Consider the following 12,219-nt stretch of genomic DNA (forward strand, 5'->3'; position numbering starts at 1 on the left):
CTGTCTGAACTTTCACAACAGGCCCTGGGGAAACAGGGGAATTGCCCATTGGAATTTAAATCTTCCTGAGCATTTACTACAGAGGTCTGTGTATAGGATCACAAACCGCATCTTTGGTTACACATCCGGTCTCCGATTATATGGAGAGTGAAAGATTTGATCCATTAATATAGATTGTAAATCATTGAAGCCCCAGCAATGACGCCTGTGCACTCCATTAGTTACAATTTGCCAACCTGAAAATGACCCATTTATTCCACTTCCCTATTTCCTGTTAATCAGCCAGTCCTCTTTCCATGCTAATATATCATGTCCAAAACCATGTGTTCTTGTATAGTAAGGTTTTGTGGACCACCTTATCAAATTACTTTTGAAAATCTGAATGCACTACATTTATTGGTTCGTCTTTATCCAACCTACTGCTTACACCCTCAAAGAACCACTGCTGCCCATATTTTTATCCATGTCATCTCCTTTCTCACCAAGCTCCACTGACTTGTCTATCCCATCCCAGTGAATCTGCCTCAAGGTCTATATACTTGCTTTCAAATTTCTCCATTACCTTGTCTATTCCAGCTGGATAATCTCCTGCAACAATGCATTCCTTCTTTCAGGCTTTCCGCTATTGATACTAGACGATTTCTTCTTACCCAACCCCCTGTATTGATAGCCCCTCTTTCAACTACAATGCCAGTCTCTCTTTCCCCAGTACTATACTGTTGTCTCCTCCCTATTTAAAAGCTTCTTTGAGACATCTCCCTTAAGACCGTTTTATTTCGGACATCTTTTGTTTTTGGCTTATCCATTCTTTGTTCACTCTATGTAAAACAGTCTGTGATATTTCTCTGTTTTTGTGGAGTGCTATAGATATAGAGACCTTTGTGCAGCTGTATTAACTCACTCTTCCATTGGTTAAAAAATGACATCGGTCACTACACAATATAAGCAAGACAATGATGGAACTGTTTACCCATCACCTGTAGCCCAGAAACCATTATTGAATTAAGTCCTGTAGGTTGAACTATCCTCCACATGTAAGCTCCCAACATCTTTTTAGAAACCCGTTAGGACAGGATAAGGTTATAACCAACCTTTGGTTCCAAAATGACATTCATGGTGAACTCACGCATTTCTGGTACAAAGCACACTTAATGCTAACTGAGGAACAGGAGCAGGCCATTCAGCCCATCGAGCCTGCTCCGTCATTTAATACGATCGTGGCTGATCGGACACTTCAGTGCTTTTTACACACACTATCCCCATAGCCCCACTATCCCCATAATCCTTTACATTATTATTAATCAGAAATCTATCAATCTTTGCTTTAAACAAACGCAAAGACTGCGTTTCCACAGCCCTCTGAGGTAGAGCATTCCAAAAATTCACAACTCTATAAGGAGATTTTTCCTCATCTCTGTTCTAAGTGGCATATCCCTTATTTTGAAATTGTGTCCCCTGGTTCTAGACTCCCCAACCAAGGGAAACATCTTACCTGCACCTACCCTGTCTTTCCTTTAAGTATTTAGTAGGCTTCAATGAAATCGCCTCTCATTCTTCAAAATTCGAGAGAATACAGGCCCAGTTTACCCAATCCCTCCTCATTAGACAGTCCCACCATCCCCCCGGAACAAGTCTGATGAACCTGATAACGGGTTAGCTTATTTGCACTTGATGTCTGCTGCAAGTCTTCCGAGCAGGAAGATTATTACATCAGTCAGTGTGCTACATTGATTTGATGTCAGCGCTGGAGCTCTGCCAACCAACCAAGTTCCACTTTTAAGTTGACTGAGTTGAAAATGCGCAAAGCAGCATGAAGGAAAAGTGCCCACCCGACCCCCCCCAACACCAGCACTATTTGAGGGAATCCTTAATATTTATATATGTGATGTGGAGAGGCCGGCGTTGGACGGGGGTGAGTGATGAAGGAGTGACACTCACCTGATGAAGGAGCGACGCTCCAAAAGTTAGTGATTCCAAATAAACCTGTTGGACTTTAACCTGGTGTTGTAATATATATATCAATTATATAATTTTATATATAGACTGAGATATATATACATTCATACTTCATCCATGTTTTATATATATAGTGCTGAAACCTCTGAGCTGCAGTGTAACTGGGGGTACCCAAAATGCACTGGGGATCTCCCCACTTCCCAAGTAAGGTTTGCACACAATTGCCCTGCACTGGAACCCTCCAAAAATACATTGAATGATTCCGACTGTTGCAAAATATTTACGCAGAAAAAGTGAAAAGGAATAAAGGTCTTTTCTAACTTCTGGGTAGCAATGGTACAGACCCACCCAAACTCCCCACAACACTGACCCAACTCTCCGACTACCCTCCGCCCCCCTCCTCACCCATGCCATTCCCTCACAACACAGGTTTCCCATGGGATTCACCCCCCTCCAGATGAGGTTCCGCCATTCTCCCCACCCGAGGCATGACCTCCACCACTTTGCCCATTTACCATATGTACGTACCTTTTCCTTGGCTTGTCAAGAACCTTTAATCTTGAGTGGACCATCACTGACCTGGTTTACGGAAGCTAGTGCAGTAAAAAAAGGGAGTGGCCTCTCCTTTCAGCTGATTGAGCCGCCCTCGATACTAGGCCCAGGGAGGAGCTGTATTGTCTGGATCTCACCTGGGCTGAGTCGGAAGGTAGGATGAGATAGGATGGAAAAATATTTGAGGTAAGAGTAGGAACGGAGTAGCAATCCAACCCTGATTGCCACTTCATGGTAGTTCTGGCTCTACAGATATTTATTTGACATGCTACTGTTGCCTATTTGCTAATGTAAAAATGAATGGTTGACATCAGAAAGCTGGAAATGAAATATAACTTGAAATAATCATGCACTTCCATTGCACCTTGAAGTTTGAATATTTGTTCTGAACCAGTAGACGAGTATTTGTAATTCTGCGGACTTCACCTTGAAATTACAATAAATGAAAAATATTGATACTCTACAAGTTATTTTAAAATGCTCCTAGTCTTCCTATTTAACAAGTGTAATTCATGCTGAAGCAATCATTAATTGCTCATTTACATTTTAAACTGAAAATAAATAAGTTTCGAAAGAAGAATCTGACATATACCTTTTACTTTTCTTTGCAACAGTATTCTCTGAAGTTGGAGAAAGGAGACTATACTATCCGACTGCAAGTACGCCATGAACAGCTTAGTGAGCTGGAACGCCTTAAAGACCTTCCAATTATTATATCCCATAGACTCGCCAGTCCTCTGAACTTAGATGTTTATGATAATCACAGCAATGCACTTCTAGGCAAGAAAAAAAACAACAGTGTAACTCTACCATCAAACTGCTCACAGCCTTTCTTTGTTACTTCTCTTCCTGATGATAAGTAAGTAAATATGGCTGCATCAGAATTTTCATTTCAACAGTAGAACAACATGCAACTATATATTGCTTTTAACATAGTGGAATATCAGAAGGCCCTTCATAGGAGCAATGATCAAACAAAATTTGATGCCAAGCCATGTATGGGAACATTAGGACAAACATTTGTACCAAGAAGTTTTAATGAGCATCTTAGAAGAGAATAGAGAGGCTTAGGAAGGGATTTTCAGACTTCAAGCCTAGAAAGCTGAATACATGCCTGCCAGTCGCGGAGTGATGTAAACTAGGGTTACACATGAAGGCAGAATTATAGAGCAAGTTATAGATAGCTGTGTGTTTGTGAGGCTATGGAGGGATTTGAAAACCAGGATGAGAATTTTAAAGTATTGGGTGAACAGGGCTTGATACATGTTGGGATTTGGGCAGCATAGTTTTGATTGAGTTTGAATTTACAGAAGATGAGAGGCTGGCCAGGAGAGCATTGTTTTAGTCTGGTCAGGAGTCACAAAGCACAGATGAGGGTTACCTTTCAGCAGGTAATGTGCAGAGGGAGGAGTGAAGTCATAGACAATATCATGGAAGTGGGAATAGGCGACTTTAGTAAGGCAGAGAATAGGTGCTCAGAAGCTGAGATTGGAACCTAATAGGATGCCTAGGTCATGAACAGGCTGTTGTACAGATGGCAGGTGATATAAAATTGTTGCACATTTGTAGAATAACCAAGTTCTATCCAATTTCTGACCCCCTCACCCCTTCCATACCTGACTCACTCAAGCACCATCAGAAATGGCAACTAGAGAATTTGCTGCTTGGTTTCCATTCATCTAGGATGGCACAACATAAAAAGATTGCAAGGTCTACAAAATGTTGTAACAATGGACAGATATTAGTCATAAAAGATTACATTGTAACTGTTTTATAGTTTTTAATTTGATGTTTATCTAATGAGCTGTGCAAAGTTTCAATCACTAGTACAGTCACTTGAGCTGCATGGGATGCCTGGCCGAGTGAGTTTGTGCAAGTAAAGATACCCTTGCAGTTTAAAAGCTCCAAACAATGTGCCACCCACAGATATAATTGAAACTAGAGGCAGAATAATGGGTTTATCCACAAGGAAAATTGTCAAGGAAACATCATGATCACTGGGCTTGGGTATATAAATAAAGCAATTATGGCATCCTAAATGAACAAGTAATTTCCAAATATTTAATGTTGGTAATTGAATATAATCTTTTAGAGGTAACTTTAGCTTAATTACATCCCTTCCATTTGTTTTTGTCGAAAGTTATAATTTCCACGACAAAGTGATTGCTAAATTTGCTGACATGCAGGCAAAGTCAAAATTTGAAATGGTATCACAGTCTCTCTCTTAATCTAACCTTGTATGATTAATTCTAGGATTCCTAAAGGAACGGGGCCAGGTTGTTACCTGTCAGGAATTTTAACGCTGTCAAAGGGTGAACTAGGAAAGAAAGCTGTGAGTACATAGCTCTTCCAAATCTGCCAGAGATGTGCCTTTATTTTACTATGCAGTGTATTTCATCTAATTTACCCATTTCTTTCTGATGCTTCCTGACATGTAAACCTCTGCTTCTATAACACTTCCCTTCTACAATACCAGTACTATTTATTGGTTTCTGCTTTTGCATGCACCCTGGAATAGTTGAACTTGAGGGTTGTTTGGTATTTTTGTGTTATTAGATAATTTATATTATTCAGGCATATCTGGACAGAGTAGAGTTCTATGATTTTTGTGAGCTGCAGCTTATTACTCTGTGAAATTATGTTCTAACTCGGTGTAAAAACACCATACAAATACAACAGACACAATATATCAGCAGTATGTTTTGAATTAAACTTCCCCTCATAATGAAAAAAAACTTGCAGGGTCTGTCTACAACTTGTCAGATTCAAATAATAAGTAATATGGATAAAGAGGATGCAATTACAATTTGTTAAATTTGCATGTTGTTATGATGCCAGTATGCGGAACAAATTAAATTTATTTACTAATGTGCCCATTTTAAAGATGCTGAAAATATTTAACCAAATAAAAGATAGTTGATGTTTTATTTGGCTTTCAGTTGCTCCTGTCCATATTTCATGCTTGTACATTCTGTAGATACTGTAATCTAGTAATCTAGTTACTTCTACATACTGCAATATATTTCTTACTTTAGATCAGCAATTACGATTTGAAACATGTGAACGATGTCAACAATTTTAAAGCATGTTAACATCAGAATTAAAATATGAGGCAGGAAGTGATTTCACATCAATTACAGATGAAAATGACTTCAACCACTGAGAAGTATGCTATATAGCTTCGGAAAGTATAGCTTGGTCTAAAATGTTCTTATGTTCCATTGCACCTGTTGAGATCAAAGTCTAGTTTTTCCTAATTTTTAGATGTTAAATTAAGTCTCCTGGATTTGGCTTTCACAAATATGTAGTAAATACCAGTAAGGGAGTTCTTATTGTCGATCTTGAGTTGGCAAGTTTTTGTTTCTTTTCAAAAAAGGGTACCAACAGAACCCCAAGATGTATTAGAGAAGGTCTCCAAATTGTGCAGTGTCTGCATGTTTTCTTACAGTATGTTGTTCTGACACCCAGGGGCAGGCTGCTTCAAAACGTCAAGGAAAATTTAAAAAGGTACTGCATTGTCATCTGTCACTATGCTATTTATTGTGATTCTAACAATTTTTACAGTCTGGCTGAAAGTTCTGAAATCTTTCAATGCACATTGGGACATTTTTAAAATGTATTGTACTATTTCATTTGAACCAATACATTATTGTTCTGATTACAGAAACCTGCAAAAAGAACTGTGAGCATATCTTATTGTTTTCATCAAGCAGTTCCTTTCATGACCAAGTTAAATTGGTTGTTTAGGAAAGTATTTCAGAATAAATTATGAATTTGGATGGAGTTACCATTTGCTCCTATTGTTGAATTGTTACTCTGCCACTTAACTTTGGACGCCCAGCAACTGCTTGATCCAAGTACAATTCAATTAGAAAGCCGCATTTTCTAAGAAAATTATGCAAACACTTGCAAATCCTAGCTCTTTCATACCTGTGAAGAAGCTATCGAGAGACTTGGTCTTTAGTTTGATATTCCATATTTATTGTTTGATGTCAATATTGATGCTGTTCAGTATGATTTAGAAGTTAAGAGATCGCTTCATTAATAACTAAATCCTGTTTTTTTTAAAGAAAGTAAATAATTTGCTCAATGTTCTTGAAATCACTTGTATTTTAGTGTTATCTACCAAATCAGAGTCCTGGAGGGCTCCCATGCTGGTTCCCAGGCCACGGAAGCCCCTGGGTGGGCAGGAACAGGGCAGAGTGGCTCCCTGGCCCTCCCCCTGGAATGCAGGCACCTTGGCACTGCCAGACCGGGTGGCACTGCAAAGCCGGCAGGAGCACTGCTAGGGTGGCCCTGCCAAGGGTCAGCGCCTGAGGGGGGCAATGCCCATGATAAGAGGGTGAAGGGAGTATCTAAAGGGTGGAGGGTGCAGGGCAGCTAAGTGGAGGGCTCTGGAAAGTTGGGGGGGGGGTTAAGGGTGTGGGTCCTGGAAGGGGAGAGCCTATAAGGGGGTGTGGGGAGCCTGTAGATGGGGGCCTTCAGGGACCTATAGGGACGGTGTCCTCACTTTAGGGGAGGGGGGGAACAACTTGCCGACAGAGCGAGTGGGAAACTCCCAGCAAAACCCACCACTTAGAAACTTTTCCATTAGCTTGCGCCCAATATTTAGGCAGTGGAGAAGCTTCAGAGCAGATTTACTGGGCTGGTACCAGAAATGCACATGTATACATTTCAGGAAAGGATTTTCACTTTTAAAAAGACTGAAGAGTGACCTAATAGAAGTCTTTAAAATTGCAAAGGTTTTGACAGAATAGACACAGAGAGAATATTTCTTGTGGAGAAGAGGATCCTAGTAATGAATGAAAGAGCAGTAGATATGTGGAACTTGCTACCAAAGGGAGTGATTGAAGCAAATAGCATAAATGCATATAAGCAGAAGTTTGACTAGTCTCGGGGGAAGCTGAAGAAGGATGGCACGAGTAGAACATAAACAGCAGCATAAACTGATTGGACTGAATAACCTGTTTCTGTGCTGCACATCCTATGTAAATTTAGCCACATTTGGAGATGTTTTTAAAAATGTTATTGACAAGCTAAAACTATTTAAAATTTATTTTTGCAGGGTAGAATCTTGAATTCTAAGAGTTGCTATTAATTGATGTCCTTCCTTGGACAAAATTTTGTTTCTTTACATTGCCAGTTTTATTTTCCAAATGTGGATTATTGGAGACTAAATGACAACTTAAGTTGTATCCATAATGCTTAAGTTGTATCCATAATGCTGTGGTACTCCTGAAGTGCAGAAACAAATTATGCAAATAATGTTTGATCAAAGTTGTTTAATTCAAGTTATCTCATTCAATTCAAAAACATAATTATTTGTTGCTTAATCAAATTATTGGAAAATTCATTTTTTTTTGTGAATTGTCAGGAACAGACTGTATGAAATTGGGACTCATTGAGTTTGATACTTAATTTATTTTTTACTACCCAATAAGATATCAGCATCTTGCATCTACATTAGCACTAAAGTACATTGTGAGCATTATTGATTATCTGTTAATAGTGTGCCATAATCTACAACTTAAAATCTGTAACTATTGATGAAAACATTTTAAAATTATTTTCCTCAGTTTCCAATGGCTCACGGGATGAACTCACTAGAACTCACTATCTAGTATGTCATTCATCACATAGACCAGGCAATCCTAGAATTGATTCCTAGTATGTTCTGACCTCTGCCATCATCTACTGATGCCTGCATGAATTTAGCTTGTGTGGACATCAGGTAAGAGTGGGATTATGGTTAATTTTACCTCAAATTCGGAGGAGGTGGTGAAAGCCGGAGGAGGTGGTGGAAGCAGGGACGATAGTAACGTTTAAGGGGCATCTTGACAAATACATGAATAAGGTGGGAATAGAGGGATATGGACCCCGGAAGCGTAGAAGATTTTACTTTAGACAGGCAGCATGGTCGGCGCAGGCCTGGAGGGCCGAAGGGCCTGGTTCCTGTGCTGTACTTTTCTTGGTTCTTTGTTGAAATTCTTTCCACAATCAAATAACCTCATGATGCCTGTGTCTAGCCTTGAACACAAAGAGAGGAACCACCCCTCAAGCAAATTCTGAACTACTGGAAGCAGTGAGATTTTATTGGTCTTCGTTGAATATTGAAGTATTTTTATATGCTTTGAAAGTTTAGCTTGAAGTAAAAATAGAATAAAACATGAAAAAAAAACAAGTATGACTCATCAGAAGTCTGCTTCAATAGATCATCTATTCTATCCCGTTTATTAAATCTTCTGACAGGGAGTCCTGTTTTTGACTGCTTTCCATTGAATATTTAGTGTGAATATCGAGGTAAATTTATGAAGGGAGGGAATGTAGTTACAGGTGTTTGAACGAACAAATTCAAGATTCCTTAGCCCTGAAATGAACTGTGTTATGTTAGTCTGTCTTCTCCTTGACTCTTACACTACCTCTTCTGGATTCTCACTTCTCATTGCAATTCATTGATTCATGCTGAAAGTGCTCTTGTGTATTAGCCTCCGATGTAATGCCCATGGTGTCAAATGACTTTCTGGCATTTTGAGGTTAACGCTCATTCATGAGTTGTAGCTTTTAGTGTAAGGCACCTCGTGGAACACTAACGAGATATAAATTCACTCCTTTAGAGAGAAAATTGACATGAGAAGAAAAATACTTGTTGGAAAGGAGCAATGAAATTACACAATCTGAAAGAGGCAGACTGTGCAGCCTGATCTGGGAGATCACTCTATCATTCTTGGGCTTTTCGGGAAGACGATGTTTTAATTACAGATTCCTTACAAAAATGCACAAATCTTTTTTTCACCAATTCTTTATTGGGATGTTCAGGGAGCTCAGTGAGCACTGAAACATTTATTTTCTCTGATTGTTTTGTTTTTCCCCAGTGTTCTTGTTTCTTTAGTGATCAAAAATATAAATAGGTTTTTGTTACATGAAAGTAAGTGTAAAATAATTAAGTGGATTAGTCAACAATGTATCCGTTAGCTAGTTTGCAAGCACTAATTAGGATTAAAATCTTGTATTTTTATATTTCAAATCTGGCATTCCACAGTGTCACGCTATGAATCGTGCAAGTGCTTAGCCTGATACAGTTCAAGGTAGTCCATCGGGCGCACATGACGGTGGCACGGATCAGTAAGTTTTTTGGGGTAGAGTGACAGGTGTGCGAGGTGCGTGGGAAGTCCGGCAAATCATGTCCACATGTTTTGGGCATGCCCGAAGCGTAGAGGGTTTTGGCAGGGGTTCGCTAAGGCTATGTCCACAGTACTTAAAACACGGGTGTTGCCGAGTCCAGAGGTGGCGATTTTTGGAGTGTCGGAAGAGCCGGGCGTTCAGGGGGCGAAAGAGGCTGACCTTTTGGCCTTTGCCTCCCTGGCAGCCCGGAGACGGATCCTACTAATGTGGAGGGACTCGAAACCCTCAAAATTAGAGACCTGGGTTAGTGACATGACTGGGTTTCTCACTCTCGAGAAAATAAAGTTCGCCGAAAGAGGGTCAATGTTAGGGTTCGCTCGGAGGTGGCAGCCGTTCATCGACTTTCTCGAAGAGAATTAAAATGTCAGCAAAAGCAGAAATCCAAAGGTGGGGGGGGGCTAGACTATTGTTTTATTAGTGGGGGTGTGAAGAATGGGATTGGGGTGGAAATATTTATTGTACCATGTTTCTGTCGCTGTTATTATTATAAAAACTACAAATACCCCTAATAAATATATTATTTAAAAAAATGAATGGTGCAAGTGGAATGAAGGACATTAAACAATATTTTCCTGTTTTGGTGAATTAGCAAATTGACAGTGATTTAGTCTATGCCTCTTCTTCCTGTCAAAATACATAACTGTACACTTTTCCACATTGTATTTCATCTTCCACTTCTTTGCCCACACTCCAAGCCTGTCCAAGTCTTTTGCAGCCTCCCTGCTTCCTCAACACTACCTAACCCTCTACATGGACAGCACGGTAACACAGTGGTTAGCACTGTTGCTTCACAGCACCAGGGTCCCAGGCCCGATTCCCATCTTGGGTCACTGTCTGTGCGGAGTCTGCACTTTCTCCCCATGTCTGTGTGGATTTCCTCCGGGCACTCCGGTTTGCTCCCACACATCCTGAAAGACGTGCTTGTAGGTTAATTTGACATTCTGAATTCTCCCTCAGTGTACCCGAACAGGCACCGGAGTGTGGCGACTAGGGAATTTTCACAGTAACCTCATTGCAGCGTTAATGTAAGCCTACTTGTGACAATAATATCTTTGTATCATCTGCAAACTTAGCAACAGTGCTCTCAGTTCCTTCTTCCAAATCATTAATGTATATCGTGAATAGTTGTGGTCCCGACACTGACCGCTGCGGAACACCACTAGTCACCGGCTGCCATCCTGAAAAAGACCCCTTCCTTCACTCTCTGCCTTTTGCCAGTCAACCAATCCTCTATCCATGCCAGTACCTTGCCCCGAACACCATGGCTCTTATTTTATTTTGCAGCCTCCTGCACAGCACCTTCTGGAAATCCAAATAAATCACGTTCACTGGCTCTCCTTTGTCTAACTTCCTTGTTACCTCCTCAACGAATTCTAACAGACTTGTCAGGCATTATCTCCTCTTGACAAAGCAGTGTTAACTCAGCCCTATTTTACCAGACCTGGAATACCTGACTGTGAAATGCCACCCATACTATCTTCCATGTGAGTTCACTTCAGCCATTATCACAGCGGTCTACATCCCACCCCAGAAGAAGTGAAGAAGGCGCTGGACGAACTGTACACAGTAATAAACAACTACGAAACAGAACATTGGAGGCCTTCTTCATCGTGACCAGAGACTTCAACAAGGCCAACCTCAAGAATGTACTGACAAAATTCCACCAGCATATCGCCTGTCCCACCAGAGACGACAACACTCTTGACCACTGCTACTCAAAAGTCAGGATGCCTACCGTTCCATTCCCTGACCGAACTTGGAAAATCAGACCATAAGCCGGTGCTCCTTCTCCCGGCATACAAGCAGAAACTCAAGCCGGAGAATCCAGCTAAGAAGATCGTGCGGTGCTGGTCCGAGGAAACAGAAGAGCTCCTATGAGACTGCTTGGAGACAGTGGACTGGTCCATATTTAAGAACTCAGCGACCAGTTTAAATGAGTATGCCACAACTGTCACAGACTTCATCAGCAAATGTGTGGACGACTGCGTGCCAAAGAAAGCAGTATGTACGTTTCCTCAATGTACGGAAACCATGGCTCAATCGCGAGATTGACTTACGACTGAAGGACAGATCTGAGGCGTTCAAGTCAGGCGACCCTGACCTATACAAGAAATCCAGGTACCACCTCCGCAAAGCCATCCGAGATGCCAAGAGAGAATATCAGACCAAGCTAGGGTCATAGACTAATGTTACAGACTCTCGGCGGTTCTGAAAAGGTCTAAACAACATAACGGGCTACAAAGCGAAGCCGAGCAGTATCTCTAGCAGCAGCGCACCCTCCCCGATGAACTCAATGCATTCTATGCTCGGTTCGAGCAGGAAACCAATGATCCGCTGTCAAGTGCCCCAAGCAGCCCATAACACACCCATACCCACCATCACAGCTTCCAAAGTCAGATCGGCCTTCCTGAAAGTAAACCTCGGAAGGCGACGGGTCCGAACGGGATCCCTGGTCGTGCACTCAGAGCCTGCGCGGACCAGCTGGCAGATGTGTTTGCAGACATCTTTAACCTGTCCCTACTCCACTCC

The 12,219-nt window shown here is 41.1% G+C and overlaps 1 protein-coding gene across 5 annotated transcripts in view; it reads left to right on the forward strand.

Annotated features, from left to right (window-relative positions):
* Positions 1-12,219, forward strand: part of tpp2 (tripeptidyl peptidase 2) — a 248,320-nt gene that overhangs the window by 194,550 nt on the left and 41,551 nt on the right. For 2 of the 5 annotated variants that reach the window (XR_011935147.1, XR_011935148.1), the window contains exons 22-24: positions 3,123-3,367; positions 4,762-4,840; positions 5,885-6,015. Coding sequence is in view for 3 of the 5 variants with exons in the window: in XM_072476327.1 (XP_072332428.1) it covers positions 3,123-3,367; positions 4,762-4,840; positions 5,977-6,015 (363 nt within the window). In the remaining 2 variants the exon portion in view is untranslated. The remainder of the gene's footprint in view (positions 1-3,122; positions 3,368-4,761; positions 4,841-5,884; positions 6,016-12,219) is intronic. The other 3 variants (XM_072476327.1, XM_072476325.1, XM_072476326.1) reach the window with 2 other exon arrangements.

Source organism: Scyliorhinus torazame, chromosome 15, assembly GCF_047496885.1.
Source record: "Scyliorhinus torazame isolate Kashiwa2021f chromosome 15, sScyTor2.1, whole genome shotgun sequence".
NCBI lineage: Eukaryota > Metazoa > Chordata > Chondrichthyes > Carcharhiniformes > Scyliorhinidae > Scyliorhinus > Scyliorhinus torazame.